Source organism: Catharus ustulatus, chromosome 14 (assembly GCF_009819885.2).
Source record: "Catharus ustulatus isolate bCatUst1 chromosome 14, bCatUst1.pri.v2, whole genome shotgun sequence".
In the NCBI taxonomy this organism is placed as follows: Eukaryota; Metazoa; Chordata; class Aves; order Passeriformes; family Turdidae; genus Catharus; species Catharus ustulatus.
Genome location: NC_046234.1, coordinates 15,870,156 through 15,888,907, shown reverse-complemented (window position 1 = coordinate 15,888,907; position 18,752 = coordinate 15,870,156). Strand labels below are relative to the sequence as shown.

The 18,752-nt window shown below is 45.8% G+C and overlaps 2 protein-coding genes across 2 annotated transcripts in view; both read left to right on the top strand.

The window, feature by feature from the left end:
* BRWD3 (bromodomain and WD repeat domain containing 3) overlaps positions 1-13,009 on the top strand; it is a 49,583-nt gene extending 36,574 nt beyond the window's left edge. The window contains exons 29-40 of the mRNA XM_033072726.1: positions 256-317; positions 403-558; positions 1,192-1,312; positions 1,796-1,921; positions 2,005-2,086; positions 2,630-2,686; positions 3,016-3,156; positions 3,374-3,526; positions 4,347-4,510; positions 4,982-5,079; positions 5,527-5,685; positions 6,864-13,009. Of these exons, the coding sequence (XP_032928617.1) occupies positions 256-317; positions 403-558; positions 1,192-1,312; positions 1,796-1,921; positions 2,005-2,086; positions 2,630-2,686; positions 3,016-3,156; positions 3,374-3,526; positions 4,347-4,510; positions 4,982-5,079; positions 5,527-5,685; positions 6,864-7,651 (2,107 nt within the window). The 3' untranslated portion in view covers positions 7,652-13,009. The remainder of the gene's footprint in view (positions 1-255; positions 318-402; positions 559-1,191; positions 1,313-1,795; positions 1,922-2,004; positions 2,087-2,629; positions 2,687-3,015; positions 3,157-3,373; positions 3,527-4,346; positions 4,511-4,981; positions 5,080-5,526; positions 5,686-6,863) is intronic.
* Positions 13,010-14,051: 1,042 nt separating this feature from the next.
* LOC117003008 (syntaxin-1B-like) lies at positions 14,052-15,984 on the top strand. Its single transcript, XM_033072599.1, has 2 exons — positions 14,052-14,071; positions 14,910-15,984. The coding sequence occupies exons 1-2, from the start codon at positions 14,052-14,054 to the stop codon at positions 15,982-15,984; spliced, it is 1,095 nt and encodes a 364-aa protein (XP_032928490.1).
* The last annotated feature ends 2,768 nt before the right edge of the window (positions 15,985-18,752 follow it).

The window sequence follows — 18,752 nt, the reverse complement described above, 5'->3', positions numbered from 1 at the left end:
AATGTTTTGACTATTTCCTTAATTTGAACATTTCCTTATTTAACTCTTGAATTGATTCCTAAAGCAACACTTCTGTGTTGCAGAACACTTACACTTCTGTGTAAAGCAGTGCAGTGACTGTATAGAGATCCAAGAGGAAAACAGGGACTTGGAATGTCTTATTCCGAACTGGAGTGACCTTTTGGGTCAAATCTGGTAAAGAAAAGGTGTGTCTTTACACTGAGCTCTAACTCATTTGAATGGATTTTTTAATAGCTGGGACAACAATGAGAGAGAGAGGATGAGTCCATGGGACATGGAGCCGATCCCAGAAGGAAGTAAGTGTGTGCTGGATTCCTGTCCCTGCACAGAGCAAACAGCTCTGGGGCCCTGCATTTACCCTCTGCAATTGTTCCTCTGCAGCTGCCTATCCAGAGGAGGTGGGTGCTGGAGTTCCTGTGACCCCAGAGGAGCTGACAGCTCTTCTCTACAAGCCCCAGGAAGGAGAATGGGGAGCCCATTCCAGAGATGAAGAATGTGAACGAGTAATCCGAGGGATTGAGCAGCTCCTTTCCCTCGGTATGTCTGGAGAGAAAAGGGGGAAGGACTGAAGATGGGATGGGATGGAGTGCTAGGACTTGGTGTGGAGTATTTGAAATGTACTCAACTGAATTACTGAAAAGAACCTTTTAAATGTCATATTTCAGTTTCCAAGCTAAATTCCCTTTCTTTCAGTGGGGCTTCCCAATGGGTCATATCTAAAGAACAAAACAGAATTAAACCCCTCAAAACCAACCAAAAAATCCTCACTAAATATCCTCACCTCCAAATTGCTTGTAACTGGTTTGTAAGCATTTAATAGCACACTGTGTTTTAAATTTTGCCTTTGTTTACACCCAGGACATGTCTGTGTTTTTACTTGATGTTGTGTTGTAGTATTCCTGTTGTAAGTGCAATTCCACGTTCCTTTCAGTCAGATTGGCTGCTGGCACACAGATCTCAGATGTGATACTTAAACAAAAAATGCTTTTCAACAGTAGGAATAGATGGTACAAGAGGAGGAGCCCTGCCCTGTGGGTAATGACATTCCCAGCTGTAGATCTGTGTTGCTTTTGCTGAATTTTTCCAGAGAAATCCCAGAAAACATTAAAAGGAATCTTGGTGCAACATCTCATGGAGGCATCTAAATGATTGTGGTCTTTTGTCTTGCAGACATTTCTAATCCCTTTGCTGTTCCAGTGGACCTTAGTGCCTATCCCATGTATTGCACTGTTGTTGCTTACCCAACTGATCTCACCACCATCAGGAGGAGGCTTGAAAACAGGTTTTATAGGTGAGTTTGGGTTTGTAGCTGACATTTATTGCATTGATCATTATGTGGAGCTGAATGCTTTTTAAAGTCCCTTTAGCAACTGAGTAAGATCAGATTGGCCTTGGGCAAAGTGAGTCTTCCTGATTAATAAATTCTCCTGGCCATGTTGTTAAGGCAAAAGCTGGAGTGTTGGTTTAACACCCTGAGCCTGGCTCTGTTTGGAAGCAGAGCATGTTTGCTTTGTTTCCATCCCTGCTCCCTTTGAGCAGGGGCTCTGCTGGTGTTGCAGTTGACAGAAGGGCACTGAATAATGCTGGGAAGTGGAAATCTCAATTTTGCCAGTTAATTTGGGAATAAATCATGTCCTGGTCTTATTTTCACCTGTTTCTGCTTGTTCTGAATTCCCAATTCAGGTTTTTACCAAAAAATCTTACTGAATGTGGGAAAAAAAGTAACATACATCTTCTTCTGCATGCCATTCCTTTAATTTTGTGTGTTTTTCAGGAGAATCTCTGCCCTGATGTGGGAGGTAAGATACATTGAACACAATGCCAGGACATTCAACGAGCCAGACAGCCCCATAGTCAAAGCAGCCAAAATTGTGACAGATGTCCTGCTCCGCTTCATTGGGTGAGTTTGGACCTCACAGACCCCACAACTCCAACTCCTGGGATCCTTCATTTTGTACCTTGCTTTTTGTCATTGTCCTGCAGAGATCAGAGCTGTACTGATATATTAGAGATCTACAACAAGGTGAAAGCAGAAGACCTGAGCAGTACTGATGAGGAAGAAGAGGTAAGATCGTTTCCTTCCCTTTTAAAATTAAGCATATGAAAGAAATTTTGATTTTTTGTTGAGCCTTTATTTTCTGGGTAATTGCACTGAGTTTTGGAGATGAGGCTGTTCAGGCTCACCTGGGACAATAAGCTCTGAAGTAAAAATGCTTCTTGGAACTGCATGTCTTTAATCTTCTCTCAGTACATGATGTTTTGTTGGAAGGATGAGTAATGAGGGGAGCTGGGAAGTGCAGCTGTTAGTCAGAAGGACAACAGCTCTCCATTGTCACTGAGGCAGCAAAGCTGATTTCCTTATGTAATTCTGTGTCATTTCCCATCAGTTGATCCCTGGAGTGAAATGTCAGGTAGAATCCAGGATAGATGTCACTGCCTTGAGCTGCTTCCTTCTCCTGACACCTTCTCCCCTTCAGTGCAGTTTGAAATATGCTGTAGTTCCTGTTGCCACATGTCCTGTGGTGCTTGTTGGCTGGTTTTTAACCCTTTTTCCATGGCTGAGGGTTATCCAGACCTGCCTGTGTGTGATCATTCCCTTTGCCTTTAGGTGGCAGAAGTAGATGTGGATTCAGACGCTCCAGGCACTTCCTCTGGGAAAAGAAGAGTGAGTAAAAGTTCTGCTTTGGTCATTTTTTAAAAGAATTTGATTTAAAAATAAATGCCTCCAGCAGTCAAATTTCAATGCAACTGATAAATATAGCAAAGCTGGAGCTGAAATATTGCAGCTTCCTATGGGTTTGAGTGTTATATGAGACCAGAAAAGGCCAATTTGTTTAATTTGTCTAATTTGCATATTACTGTGCTGTCTGCTCTGCTTTAATCTTCCTGGATTTCTGTTTTTAATTGGGGAATGCTTTGAATCAGAATGCTGGGAAGTTAGTAGGAGCTTCAAGGGAGCAAGGTGGATATTGTGCAATGCCTGTTTCCCTGCAGGTGAGACGAAGGGTGAAGAGGCAGCCCATGAAGGCCAGTGCTGATGCTTGGAAGGAGCAGTGCCAGCAGCTCTTAAACCTGATTTATGAACGAGAGGACTCCGAGCCTTTCAGGCAGCCTGTTGATCTCTTCTCCTATCCTGTAAGTGCAGCTTCCACATCCAGAATTGTTTCTCCTTTGGCAGAACATCCATGCTGGGCATGGCTCTGTCCTCTCCCTTTAGGAGCTGATGTTTTCAGGGGATTATCTACAACAACTCTCAAGGGAAAAGAAGGACTTGAGCCAGGGGATGGACACTGAGGTGAAGTCACTGCTGCAGGATTTGAGAGCTTTGATTTTGCTCTTTGTGTTCTCACAGGATTATCGAGATATTGTAGACACTCCCATGGACTTCAGCACTGTGAAAGAAACCTTGGAAGCAGGAAACTACACCAGTCCCTTGGAATTCTACAAAGATATTCGTTTAATATTCTGCAACTCTAAAGCTTACACTCCTAATAAAAAGTCTCGTGTAAGTAATAAATGTTAATACCTTTTTGGCCCTACATGAAAAAAACACAGGAAATGAGGTCTGAAAGAGCAAAACACTGCTTGGTGTCAAAAATAACCAGGATACACCAATTCTGTGGTTATAAACTTGCTTTGCTCTGCTCTCCCAGATGACTTCTAACATCCATTTTTATCTGGGACCATTGTCACTGTTGCAGCTGTTCCTTACAAGATTTGTAATAGAGAACTAGTCACCAGTTGTTTTTATTTTTTTCAATAATTTATCCCTATAAACAAGGCTATCAGCTTGATAACTGCAGATATTGTAGATGAGGCTACACAAAAGCAAAGCCTAGAAAGAGAACAGAAAATGGTTTAAAGATTTTGATGTGTGGTTCACACAAATTAGGACTGAGAACATTTTGAGTTTCTTCTCTGTAGCTCTGTAAGGGTGGTGTAAGGACAGTTCACCATGGATTTAGTGCAAAAACAAAGGTGAGGAGACATGAAATCCAGTTGTTTTTCCCTTGGAATTCAAGTTATCTTAAGACCTACTTCCATGCTTTGTGGGGATTGATGAAGGGGACTGTATTCCACCAATCCAGAAATCCATTTCCTTTCAAATCTGGAAATATTTTGTACTGTTACTAAATCCTTTTATGAAAACTGTTGCAAAAATACACATGACCCATGGAAGGAAATAATCTGTAAAGAACCTATAGTGAAACATCACTGTGAATTTTTTCTTAATGCTACAAAGTCTGGACATCTTTGGGATGGTTTTTTGGTTGATCTTCAAGTTACTCAACTCTAATAAGCCTGACCATTTTCCCTCACTGCAGATTTACAGCATGACCCTTCGACTCTCTGCCTTATTTGAGAACCACATGAAAAACATCATCTCTGAGTACAAGTCAGCAATGCAATGCCAGAAGAGGAAAAGGCCCCGGTACAGAAAACGGCTGAGGAGCAGCAGCAGCTCCCCCTCAACCAGCAGAGCATCCAGGTAAAACAGGGATGGGGGGCCTGGCTGGCAGTGCCATTCCAGAGGACAGATGTGCTTTTGGGAATAACCAGCAGCAGTGTTGCTCATTTCCCTTCTCTTTTGGGATTTAGAATCATGCTCCATTTGTAGTTTTGTAATTCTGGTAAGTGAAAGATGATGTGGTTACAAGTGTTCTTTCTGGAGGAAAGGAAAGATCAGCTGCCTCTACCTTTTAATTGTTGAAAAAAGTGTTGTGTAATATTTCCCTACCTTCATCTGGTACATTATCTAAGTAAACTGGCTGTTAGTTTTAAAATGGGAGATAAATCTTGGCCCTGCAAACTCCTCTACCTTTAGCAAACAGCACCATGGTGTAACTATTTTTAGTGTTATCACCCTTGGGAAGAACAGATCATTGTGCAGGAGAAATCAGTCTTGTATTTGAGTCTTTGGTCATAACAGATTTCTCTTTGGGGTATTCTGTGTTTGCAGCCCAAAAGGGAAACAGAAGCAAATGAAGATTCAACCCAAACCCAACCAGAATACCTCACTGCCCCTGACCAGGACTAACTCTTCAGTCTCATCTCATGGTGAGGAGAAATCCAGCCTTTCTCTTACAACAGCTTGTCTGGCAGGTTGAGTCCTGTGCTTGTGAGACACATGGTGCAAAACCCACGTGGTGAAGGAGCAAGGTCCTGGAAATGTGCTGTCTGTAGGTTGTGTTAGCTGAGTTTGGCTGTTGGGAAGTTCTGGGTAAGGATCAGGGAACTGGCCATGATAAGAATTATTCCAGTGACAAAAGCCCAGATTTCCTATGTGTGGGCCTCTCTCCTACAGCACTGATGGATAATTAATTAAATTAATCCTGCTTGGGGTTGCATTCAGGAGGAATCTGTCTTTCCATGGCTGCAGAGCAGTTTGGTGAGCTTGCCCTGACTTGGGCTCTTAACTCAGGGCATACAGAACCTCCCCAGGCACAGCCCTGTAAATAGAGCATAAAAATCACCCTGTCCCCTTGTGTGGTGTCCTGTCTGAAGTTTCAGATACAGCAGAAGAACCTCTGGGTTCAGCCACTGGTGAAGAGCTGGAGGGTCAACCATCTTCATCAGGCTCAAATGCACAGAGCCGGAGTGGAAATGCCATAGATCCAGGGAAAAGCAGACCAGTCAGGAACAAATCCACACCAGTGAAACAAGGTGAGAAATAATGAGATTCTGGGCTTTGACTGACTGGTTTCACTAGAGATGAAAGATCCTACTTCTGTCTGATGTTTATGGCATTATTGCCTCAGTGTAACATTGTATATATTCCTAAACCTTACCAAAAAATTGAATTTACTTTACTCTGTGGTGTCCTGTCTGAGGTGTGGAATGCAGATGATTCCATGTGCACTTAAGTGAAATAATTTAAATTCTCTCCAGATGAAAAACTTGACTGCTCTTAAACTCCTACAGTTCCTTCAGGTGTTACAGAAAGCAAACAAACCAAGAGAATCCCCACCCCAAAACCTTCACCTTTATATTAATCAAGCTGAAACCAAAGATGAAAAAAGTTTACAAAAACATTGAAATATTTTTCTCTCATGCAAATCAAAATAGTTGTGATTAGAAGGGAAACAGTTCAGCTGTGGAAATCTTGGGGATGAGTTACTCAGAGTTCCCACCAAGGTGGGCACTACATGGGCTTGTCCTGGATCCTTTCCCAAGTCCACCCTCCTGTGCTGTAGCAGTGCTGGGTGCTGCAGGTGAGCTTTTCCTGTCTTAAAGAAGGTATTTACTCTTCATTGTCAGATTCATAACCCTGAGAACATGGAGGATTTGGGGTCCCAAGCCAGCAAGATGCTTTGTTTAATTTTCATTTAAGATGTTCAGCAATCCCAGTGAACCTTCTTGGGTCATTGACTCTTCTTGAGTTGTGCTTCCCATTAATATTCCCTGGACTAAACCTTTTGAGAACATGCATTTGATAGGGAATAAATGCTGCTTGCAGAATGTTGTTTTTGTGTGTATATAGTTTTGAAATGGATTTTAGAGTTTTCCTGCCTTGTCACCCCAGGTAGGAGTCACCTAAGTTTTAAATGTTTGTGTCCAACCTGGTCACTCCGGGCTCCTTTTTTTTGCCTGGACCTTCACTGAACTCTTGCTCAGGAGAGTTTGCAGTCGTTGCTTCCAGGTAAAAACTCTGTTTTGTTGGCTAGATCTTCCCCTTAGAGCACCTGCTTGTGTCCACAGCACGTAAAGGGTGAGTACCTCTGAGTGGATCATCCCTGAGCACACCTCAGAGGCAGCGAGGAGAATCCCAAAGGAAACTGCAGCAAACCCAGCTGTGTCCTGTTTGGCAGTGGTGCTGATGGGGTTGTTTTGTTTTTGCTCAGATCACTCTCCTGATGGGCCACTCACCAATGGGGATGGCAGAGAGCCCCGGGCAGGAGTCAAGAGGAAGCTGCTGAGCGCCTCAGAAGAGGACGAGCACCTGGAGGAGGCGGAGGAGGAGGAAAAGAAGAAGAGAGAATTAAAGGAAAAGTCGGGTTTGTCTTCATCAGAAAGCGGGGAGTCAGGATCCAGCTCCAGCTCCGAAAGCAGAAGCGGCTCTGATTCCGACTCGGAATCAACCTCCAGAACAGACCAGGATTACATCGACGGCGACCACGACTACAGCAAAGTTGTGCAATCCAAAAAACCCAAGCGGAAAATCAAACGGAAACTCACAGCGGGCAAACGGAATTGGCAGGGCCGAGGGACGGGCAGGAGGGGCAGGTGGGGAAGGTGGGGCAGGTGGAGCAGAGGGGGAAGAGGGGGCAGAGGTGGAAGAGGCTGCGGCAGAGGACGAGGCGGCGGCCGGGGAGGAAGGAGAGGCCGGGGAGGCCGAGGGGCCTCGCGAGGAGCCACGAGAGCCAAGCGCGCCCGGCTCGCCGACGACGAGTTCGAAAACCTCTTTGGGGGACAGTTTGGGGAGAACGTGTTCGGAGGGAGATTCAGCCGCCCCCCTCGGATCAAAACCAGGAACGAGGGCAGGAGAACTGTCCTGTACAACGACGACTCCGACAATGACAATTTTGTGCACACCGAGGATCCTTTGAACCTTGGTACTTCCAGGTCAGGCAGGGTGCGGAAAATGACAGAAAAAGCCAGGGTCAGCCATCTCATGGGATGGAATTATTGACAGATGGAAAACTTTTGGAACAATTTTAAAAGAACTTCAATGGCCTTCTACTGCAGGGATTTTACCAGAAATTCTACCAAGCAAGTTGTGCGGGGACTCCACTCACGTTTCACAGTGGTGCTTTTTCATCCTGTCAGTTTGTGTTTGTTTTAAAGCTTCAGATCTCCCCATTTCATTGGTCAAAACAAGCCTTAGTCATTAGGCCTTAAATTACAGAAATTCTTCCCCACACACTACGAGTTCATCACATTGCAGAGGCTTCCAGCTTCTCAGTAAGAACATGACATTTTCGAGTCACGCTTATGACTTCTCTCCCTCGTTTTGTTTTTGTATTATAGAAATAGCACCTTCTTACAGAGTTTTTATGTGGTTTCTGCCATAAATCCTTAGACACAGTAATAATTATAACTTTTGCACAATACACCAATCCTAAAGGCAGCTATAAAATGTTTACAGTTTCTATATTGTAAGAAGGATCTGGATTATTTTAATCTTCCCAGGCCAAACGTTGATGGAATTGTGCTGAACTGAAGTATGTCCATACTACAGTTTTGGGGGTCCTGATGTGCTTTCTATCGGTTCTTTATTCGTGTAAAAACAGTGACAAAGGGTTGGTGCCTTGTAAATATGTAGCAAACCTTTGATGTGGTGTGTCCTATGTGTGCATTAACTTTATTAAAAAGAGAATACTTGAGAAGTATGAATATCTAGACAAAAGGTGCCAAATGCAAAAGTTACTTGCATCTATTTTCTTTTTGTCCTCTCATATTTTTATAGTATTAATCGAGATTGTGCAGCTAAAGGGGTGACTTCAACATTTGAAAGGTTCCTCCTCTTCAAAGCATGATTTTTAATAGTAGCTCAGCTACCTCTTATTTACAACTACTGGAAACTGAAAAGAAAATAGATGCTGTTATTCAGAGCGTGGTGAAGAAGAGGCGAGAAGGAGCGTAGAGGGGTGGAAGTTGTGAGTAGCTGTATCTTCCTTGTGTTGCCACCATGAAAACAAATGCAGTGGCTCTCAGAGTTCTCAGCAGCAGATGTTTGGGGCAGGTTTGGGATTTGTGCAGAGGGGCTGCCTGGGCCCACTGACCCCTCAGAGGTGCTGAGGGAGCTGTCACTCCCCCCCCACTCCCCCAGACTGACTTTTGTGTCTCAAGCTTCCAGAAGAGAATTCCTGTTGCACTGTGCTCTTGTTGTCCTGGGAAATGCTGACTTGAAAGGCTCTGGCAGTGCTAGTGCAGTTGTGAGGAGATCTGTGAGGAGATCCCTGCTGCTCCTCGGGGACCTCGGCGGTGGCGTGGGCTGAGCTGCAGGTGAGCAGCCTCTTCCTTCCTTCCTGGGCTCTGGCTGGAATGGATGTGGGATTCCAATTTCCTCCCCTTGTCTGACAGTGCAGAGTCAGGTCACAGAGAGAACAAATCAGAAGAGACTACAAAGTTCCAGTGGAGTTTTTCAAGGTTTTTAGGGGTTTTATTTTTTTTTAAGCTTTCATCCGATATCCTGAAGTTCTTCTGTGCACAGCTTGGTCAATAATTCTGGAAAACCTCAGGCAGCAAAGAGTGACCCATGTATATTCTCAGATGCAGAAGGAATTTAATTTTTGACTTTCTATATTAAGCACTAGCTATTTTATCTCGCTTTCAAAAAAAAAATTCCTAGTTAGATGCAAAAATGACTTGAAAATAAAAAAAAGCAGAGGTTTAGTTTTGTGATGGAGGAGAGTATATCCTAAATTGCTCATTAATATGAGTTTATGGTACAGTACAAAAACCACACTTTTAATTTTGTAAGGAATGTTTGAAATCAGCCGTAATCCACTGCTGGACTTGATTTGGTTTTTGATGGGGGGGTGGGGAAAAAAACCAAGTGCAGAGGCTCTCCTAGTTCTGTGTTGGGCTTTAAAATATAAAAACCTGTCCTATCATCTCTCATATATCTGTATATATACACGCATTTATATTTATAAGAAATGTATTATTTGTTTGACTGATTGGTCTTTTTACATATGGTAACCAGGAATAGCATGTATGCATCAGTCCATAGTTGGAATCATATCCCTTAGATCAGTCCTGTGAGCTAATGTAAACACTATGGGTTCTGTCCTAAAGCCTGAAAAGCTTGAAATGCAAAAGAAATGCTTTTTTTCCTCTAGTTCTGACTGGCCGAAAATCCACTTATTCCTTATTTATTTTGTGTAGGGGTCGGGGAGAGAGAAACCACAGGGATTCCAGAGAAATCATTTTATAAGTTGGTGTATTTTAGCAGCAATTAGAGTAAGATTAAATATGTTCTTAACTGTATCTTTTCTCTGTACTGTGAAGATACCAGTGAAGCATCACTTTGCTGTGGCGTAAGTATTACTGTGTCCCATGACTTTGAGCTAGAGCAGGGGGTGCTGGGACAGCAGAATTTAGTATAAAAAATGGAAAAAAGCTTCTTTTTAATTTTTTTTTTTGTGCATGAGAATCTTTTTATAAGCATGTCAGATTACTTGGGTTTAGAGCTGTTCTTTTTGCTTGGATTTGTGTCTGGGTTTTTTCTCTGAGTTGGGCAGTTGATTTCTCATAGTTCTGTGGAATAATTACACTTTTGTAGGAGCTCTCAAATCCCAAATCCTATCAGGAGCTGCTTATGGATGTGGTGGATTTAGGATGAGCCCACCAGGTACAGCAGAATTAAACCATCCCAAAGTGTCCCTGTTCCACACCCTGCTAAGATCAGGGCAGGCTGCAGTCAGGAATGGGCTCTTCCCTTGCACTCTCAACAAAGAACTCCAGACTCTGCCTAAGGATGGGGATTTCAGGTCTGATTTTGGGATTCCTGAGGATGAGCAGGCAGGCTGCTCAGTTCCTGTAGATGTTTGAGCATTGGTGCTTGTGTTCCCTTGAGATGTCCCACTGGCACATCCCAATCCCAAGCTGCTGGGGCACCTCAGGGCCCTTGGGGACACCTTGGGAAGGGCCTCAGGCTCACACACTCCATCCTCCCCAGAGACAGGGCTGAAATCCTGCTCTCAAATCCTGTGGCTTTGCTCTCAGCTGCTGCCAGCCCCAGCCACTGTCCCTGCAGTGCTCCCCTGGATCTCCAGACCAAAGCATGGATGACAAGGCTTGTTTGGCAGTAGTGAGGTGCTGTTGTCTTGGATATTAGGGAAAATTTTGTCATGGAAAGAGTGGTCAGGCACTGGAAGGTGGCAGAGTCACCATCCAAGAGCTGAGCACATGTGGCCCTTGGTGGGATTTGGTTGAAGGTTGGACTTGAAGATTTTGGGGCCTTTTCCAACCTTAGTAATCCATGATTCAGCTCAAACTTCATCTGCTTTTTATTTTCTCCATCACCTTTTATTTTCCTTTTAGCCATGCCCCACCTCTGTCCTCTAGTTTCCTTTTATAAGCTATTTATATATTCTCTTGGAAACTTTGGATATTGTGATAAATTTTATTTCAGCTGGCCTGCCAGGCTGTTAGGTTAAAACCTTTCTGTTGGTGCTTGAACTTGAATGGATTTGGGCAGTTTTATCCCTTCCTCCTCTTTCCATCACTCCTTTCTCCATCAGCCAAGCAGAGGCCACCCCCTCATCCTAACCACCCCCACTCTGCAGACACAAAAACTAAAATAATTTGTGGAGGATTTTTGGCCACTTCAAATTGTGCATCCTGTTTGCATAGTTTCATTTTCATGGAATTTTTCCTAAATGCCCAGCTCAGCTGCTCCTGTGGGGAAGCAGAAGGACTGAGTAGTTCAGAGGGCATGCAAAAGAGCTGGCACCAGGGGTGTGGCAGAGAGTTTTTAATTAATTTTTAAAAAATGAAATATTTGGAGACTCTCTTGACTCCCCAAAACAAGATGACCCTTGGCCTAGCATTTGGAAAAGCTGCTCCTGGGTGTCTCGGGAATGTCTCAGTGCTCCAAATCACAGAATAATAACATGAGAAAATCAGTTTAAATTAATTTTTGATAAAAACTTGATTCATTCCATCTTGGAGTGGTGAACACCAGGGAAAAGTGAACAGCTGTAGGTTTAGGGATGTTGTGTCCTGATCTGGAGCGTCCCATCATGGATTTCATGCATTAAAAATGTCTTTGTGTGTTTACATGTCTTAATTTTATCTTTTTATTTAAAAACCATCCTGCAGAGTTTTATAAAATGTTGATGATTTTTAAGGAGCAGTTAACCCTCCAAGGCTAACTCTATATTTAATAGGTAGGGAGCTGTTGTTGTGTTCTTACAATGTGTATTATAGCAAATCCCTGCGCATGAGCGACAGAGACTTTTCAACTCTTCAATATATCCGAGGTTTACACATGGTAAAAAAAAACTCCTTTATGTACAGTAAGTAACAGCCTGCAAAATTTAGTCTAAAAACTCATTTTTTTTTAGTCTTAGAAATGCAAAGACCTGTTGGAAGCTTGTACATTTTTACTGCATCGTGTTCGGCCCACAGCGAACTCACACAACTGTGCTACAAATCCCTGAAAAATTGAGATTTCCAGTGGGAATTGCTGTCACAGCCTTAACTCTAGTGTTCTAAAAATGGTGCTGAAATACATTTTTGTGCGTGGATGTGGGTACCTGAGCCGAGTCTGTGAGACTTCCGAGGCAAACCAAGCACTTGGAGTTGCTACTCCTGGTAGTAAGCGCAGCCACGCTGGGGAGGTGAGAAATGTGTAAATAGCTGGGAAATAATTCCAGCAGTGGGAAATCAGGAGCAGTTGCTTGGTTTGGGGGTTTTCATTGCGGATCTTCCTGGCTTTGGGGTCTGTGAGGTGTTTGGAGAGGGTGGGGAGTGAAATCCTGCTGGAATATTCGCAGGTAAAATCCAAATCTGCCGTTTCTCTTCTTAAAATTCTTCCTCAGAGAGCGGTGGCTGCTCGGGTGTGTTCAGAACTCAACGTCTGAGGATTTTTTTTTTTTGTAGAAATATTAATTCAGGCTCTTCATTCCTTCATGAGTCATTAAGAGCAGATTTCATGTAGAAATACCACTTGATGTCGGAGCAAAATTCACATGATTTAGGCTCTCCAGGTCGTGTTTGAGATTTAAAATACTCCAAAAATGCACAAAACTATTAGAATTATGTCTACTTTCTATATTATTTTTTTTAGGTGATATTTATGCCCATATCTTCACATCTGCTATCTCAGGTCCCTTTAATGAATACTTCAGGGATTTTGATGCCACATGTTGGCAGACCAAATGTAATATTTATATGCAATGAGCTGTTAGTTTTTTGTATTGTACAAATGTAAATTTGTAAAGATTTTTTTCTAGAGTTTTTTTGAAGTCACTGATGTAATCTAGGATGTTTCATTTTCCAGCTGTGGGATTGTCTTAATAAAAAAATAAAAAGAGAATTACTTTGGTTTTGGATTGCTTCTTGAGTAGTTGAGACATTAAAAGGAAAAAAAAAATAGGTAAAATGGAGATTTTAATGTAAAAAAGATTGCTTTTTGATACAACTGGATAATTTTATAGTTTTAATTGGAAGTTTTATAAACTGGATATAAAAACTTTATTTATGAATGGATAGAGAAGTTTTTACACACTTTGAAGGTCTTGAGCAGGATGGGATGGAGACCCTCACCCCCATCACCATCCAATCTGGCTCCAAAATACCATTTTTCTGGGAAAAAAGGATAGGAGCAGCTAATGATTCCTTGGAAGAAGAAGGGGAAAATGCCTAAAAGTGCTGTGAAATGGCTAAAAAAGCCATGTGAAAGGAGCAGGGGAGGAGGCTCTGGTGAGGTCCCTCAGCCACTGTGGGACTCAGGTGGGTTCAGGGGATGACTCTTCCAGGACTGTTCCCACAGGGATATTTCATGGGAAATGAGGATTTTCTCCTGTGTTCTTGCCCTTGTTAAACAGCAGCAATAACATTGTTTACACAGGGATTTTGGGGATGGATGGGGCTGGGTTTGAGTAGAGATGTTGGTGATCTGTGCTCAGCCAAGGGCAGGTGCTGACAATGAATACATGGAATAAACTCAGCAGGAATTTCCTCCTGGAATGGGTGGTGAGGAATTGGAAGGGGCTGCCCAGGGAGGTTTGGAGTCCCCATCCCTGGAGGTGTCCGAGGAAGGACTGGAGGTGGCACTCAGTGCTCTGTGCTGGTAACAAGGTGGGGTCAGGCACAGCTTGGACTCAGTGGTCTGGGATTCCAGCACTAACGATTCTGGGATTCTGTCATTCTATTTTGACTTTTCCCCTCATTAATCTGCTGATTTATTTGACATTTCACTTTATTGCGCTGATTCCAGTGGCATTTCCTCTCTGATGGGAATGAATATCTCCTTTTTAACACAACACTCATCCTCCAAACCCCAGGGACAAAAGGGCTTTTGTTTTTTTCTTGGCCTTGATGGTTACAAAGAACAAAATTAAACTTGTTTTGCATAGATGCTGGAGCCCCCCTTTATGTACATCCATCAGATGGCATTGGAGGGAAGGAATTCCACTCCCTTCAGAGCTGCTTGAACTTTGCTAAACCTCCCTTGGCTGTCCCTCTGTCGATATCATAATGATTTGATATTATATTGATATTATATCATAGCTGTTATATACTTCATATCATCATATTTAGGTCACATGTGATAATACATGCTGTAAAATGCATAATATATAATACATGTTATGTTATAAAACACCAGCGTGCTAGAGAACAACTATTTTCCCCTTTGGAAATGAATTTTGTAGAAGTACTTTTCAGAGCTATTTTTTATAGATGTCTTAGAATTCAGCTGTGATTTTTATGTATTTCAGCAGCGAGTGGACTCAGCACTGCCTTGCATTGATGTGCAGGACAGCTGGGTCATCCCAGCGCTCATTTCCAGCCTGGAAAACCCCACGAGCACCTTTTTGAATTAATTCTTGTGATGCTGCAGGCACTGTGGGGCCCTGGAGCCTTCCAGACCTGCACAGCAGGGAGAGCCAAAGCTTTGTCTCCATCCCACCTTCCAGTCACACCAGGGATGTTCTGAGTCCCAGGAGTGTTTGTGCCCTCAGGGTGGGATTTGGGGGATGGTGCTCTGCTGTGCAGGGCCAGGCTCCGTGATCCTGTGGGTCCCCCCCCAGCTTGGCAGAGTTGGTGACTCCGTGTCATTTGCCCTTCATTTGGTACAACCAATGTCAATTTGGTACAATTTGGGTTTGGCTGCATTGTGAGGCCGGTTTCTAAGGGCAGGGGTGCCGGGATTTTTGTGTGTCCTTGTTCCTGGGTGAATAAAAGCGTCTTTGTGCCGAGCCCCGGTGCTGCAGGTGCGTGCCCGGAGCCCGTCCCGTGACGCAGGTGCGGGCGGTGCTGGCAGCGCTCCCGGCCCGGTCCCGCAGTGCCCGGGACCTGCCCTCCTCCATCAATATTTGCTTTGGTGCCAGCGGGGACAGCTCGCAGCGCTCCCGAGGAGCTGCAGCCTCGCACGTCCCCTCAGACGGTGCCGGAGCCCCGCGGAGCATGAGGGACCGGCTGGCGGAGCTGCAGCAGCGAGCGGCGGCCGAGGGGAACCCTCACGACGACTCCGCTCGCTTCGATAACCCCGCGTTCGTCGGCGACGACGCCAGCCCCGTGGGCCGGGCGCTGCGGGAGGCGGCCGAGCTGTGGCGGGCGCTGGAGCGGCTGGAGCAGCTGTCGGAGAGCATCGACAGGACGCAGCAGTCGGTGCTGTGCTGCACCTCGGAGGAGAGCATGGCCCGCCACAAGAGCGGCCTGGGCGCGGCCCGCGCCGCCTTCGCCCGCCAGGCCGCGGCCCTGCAGCCGCAGCTGGGAGCGCTGCCCGCGGCCCCGGCCGGGGGCTCGGGCCGAGCGGGGCCCCGCGTCCGCCAGACCCAGCTGTGGCTGCTGCTGCGCCGCTACGGCGCCGTCCTCGCCCGCCACTACGCCCGGGAGAGCCGCTACCGGCAGCGGCTGAAGGAGCAGATCCAGAGGCAGGCGGAGCTGGCGGGCATCCCCCTGGGAGCGCAGGACGTGGATCTGCTGGCCGAGAGCCCCCAGGGGCCTCGCATCGTCGGCCGCGACCTGGAGGAGCTGAAGGCCAAGCAGCACCTGGGGCTGGCCCAGGCGCGGCAGCGGCAGCTGCTGGAGCTGGAGGCGCAGATGCTGGAGCTGCGAGGGCTGTTCGTGCAGCTGGAGGGGCTGCTGGCCCAGCAGCACGGCGCTGCCGACAGCGTGGAGCAGCACGTCCTGCGCACCCTGGACTACGCGGCCCACACGGGCGGCGGGGTGAAGAGAGCCCGCAAATTCCAGCGGCCTTCGCGGGGCTCGGCCCTGCTGGCTGCGGCTCTCGGGCTCTGCTCCTGCTGCCCCTGCCTGCCCTGCCCCGGCCGGGGCCTGCGCTGAGCCGCGGGGATCGCTCCGGGCTTCACCCCGCGCTGCATTTGCCGTGTCTGCTGGGAGGGATCTGTCCTGGGCTCCTTGGACAGCGGGGCAGTGACAGTGGGCGAAAGACTGGTGATGAAGAGTGGCGAGCCATCAGCAGTTTATTATCCCACAGTACAGCTTTTTATACTTTTTCTCTGTACCATAACACGCACTCCTTTTTGCATTATGGTTGGCTAACAAACCGTGTGCACGTGCCTTCTACCCTTTTGTAATCAGCCGTAAATTTCTCTGTTTCTTGTAAACGTCAACACACATCCGCATTCCACGCTCCTTCTTACCTGTCTTGTTCAAGGACACAGCTGTAACTCACCAAGGCCAAGGCTGCCTGCACCCCATTCCTGTTCTCCTACAGGGCAGGAGACGTGGACACCTTGCATGGTGGTGTGAAGACCCTGCACACATTCCTTGGTGGCACAGAGACCATGCTCACCTGGCAGCATGGGCATCACACACACCACTCCTGATGGCACAGGGACCTTGGATGGCAGCACAGGGACCAGTTGCACCTTGCACAGTGATGGAATAACCATTCACACCTCACCTGGAAGCAGTAGGACCAGGAACCTCCTGCATGGTGGCACAAGGACTGCCAGCACCTTTCCTAGTGGCACAGGGACCCTGCACACCTTGTGCATTTTTAAGGACCATTCACACTTTGTAGAATGATGTGAAGACCATGCACACCTTGCTCGATGGCACAGGGACCTTGCACACCTTGTGTGGTGGCACAGGGACCACCAGCACCTTTCCTGGTGGCACAGGTCCCCACAGGGACCCCTTGATGGCATCATGGGCACCATGCACCCCCATTGCAGCACCCACCAATAAAAGCACTTTTAACCCTCCCAAACCTGGCTTCAGAGCTGTAACATTTCCTGGTTTTGTTGCTGTTTCAAGGAGAGAGGGCAAAAAGCCCCTTGAAGTTTTTGGCAGGTCTGTGGTTGCCTGTGAAGGGACTCAATGGCTCAGTGTCCCCAAGGAGCAGAGTGAAGGCTCCTGCACACACCCCAGTCCTGATTCTCCCCCTTCCTCCAGTTTCTACCCCCTTGGGGTTATTAATGCATTCATGTTGCATTTTGGTCGTTGCTGGTTTGTCAGGCAGTGGGGCAGCTTTGGGCTGGGTGTTCCTGATGGCTCATCCCATGCTCTGAGAGGAGGGGATTTGCACATTTTTTTTGGGAATCTGCAGGCTTTTACTTCAACCTGCGCATTGCCAAACCATCCAACATCCTACATGTGCTGGAAATGATGGAAACTTAGAGTGGCCCTTTTTTCTGGTCCCCATATCACCACCTGAATTTCCCAAAACCTCTCAAATTGGAGCCTGGGGCCTGGTTAAGTGTTTTGGGACCCTTTGTGGAAGGTCTCTCTGTGTCCTGGCACCTCCTGGCAGTTCCTGGCAGCTGATCCCAGTGCTCTCAGCCACCCTTACATTTATTTTCATCTTCTGGCTGAGCTTTAATAAAACAATTTCTCAATAACCTCTTGAGTGTGGAGCGTTATTTCTTTGCAGCAGGGAGCCTAAAGCTAAGGAAGAGCAAAAATGCAATGACTTCTCAGTGTGTTGATTGAGTTAGATTCTTAGGAATGTAGAAAACTTAATTTTCAGGCTGATAAATTTGTATTTTCTGTTGACCTGGAAGACCCCCACATCAGGAATGTCCATCCCTATGAGAGCTCTGGGAACCAAGTTGAGTGTTGTCTCCTGCCCTCTTCCTCCTTCTTTATTTCTTTGTGAGGTCTAAATGAATATTCCTTTTTCATTCAAATTTTGATGAATGGAAGTTCACATTTATTTAATTTTCATTAAAAAAGAAATCCACATCTTCCAGACCATTGGAAACACCCCTTGCATCTCACATTTACTGTGTGGCTGCAAGAGCAACCTCCTGGGAAGCACTGAAGTTATTTTTCAGCATCCCAGGATACAAAGAGAAGGAAATTAAACCTGCTGAGGTTGGGAGGTGGCAAATCTAAGCTCAATAAAACATATTTAACCTCCTTTCATGCCCCACTGTCAGAGCTCTGTGCAAACAACCTCCCTGGAGCCCTCTTGGCTGGCTGGGCAGTGGCTGGCCCGACTGGTTTTGCTGCTCAGATCATTATCCATAAAAAACAGGGAGAAAACGCTGGGCCACCAGCAGTGCTTGCAGCCAGGATGTGTTCCCTGAGGATTTCATGGAGCACAACTCCCCTGGGGCACAGCACAGAGGGGATGGGCCTGTGCTTGTGGGGCTTCATGTCCTGAGTGTGGGGTTAGCAGGAAAAAACCCTGATTTGTGTTCAGGGATCCATGAGGAGTTCAAGGAGGAGGGAGAGGAAAAACTTCACACCTTGGAGTGGATCTTCCCACCCATGCCTTCAGTGCTTAATGAGACTTCATCTATTTAGGAATTTGTTTTTTTCTGCTGCCTGGTGGCCTTTCATTAAAGACTGGCCTCAGACAGGATCTGATTACTGCAGAGCAAAATAATTAATGATACTGTAATGTGGGCATGACACCCAACAGGATGGGGAAGATTCTTTTCTCTTCTGACTCTGGAACTCCTCTGGAGCATGTTTAGGAATATTCCTGGAGATGGTGACACCGAGGGGGAGAACCTGCTGTAACAATTCCAAGAATATGCACGAGAAACCTGTTTTAATTATGTCCCAGATGAGCATCAGAAATTTAAGAAGTTCACATTTAAAGAGAAAAATAAGAGAAAGCCAAAGTTAAAAATTCA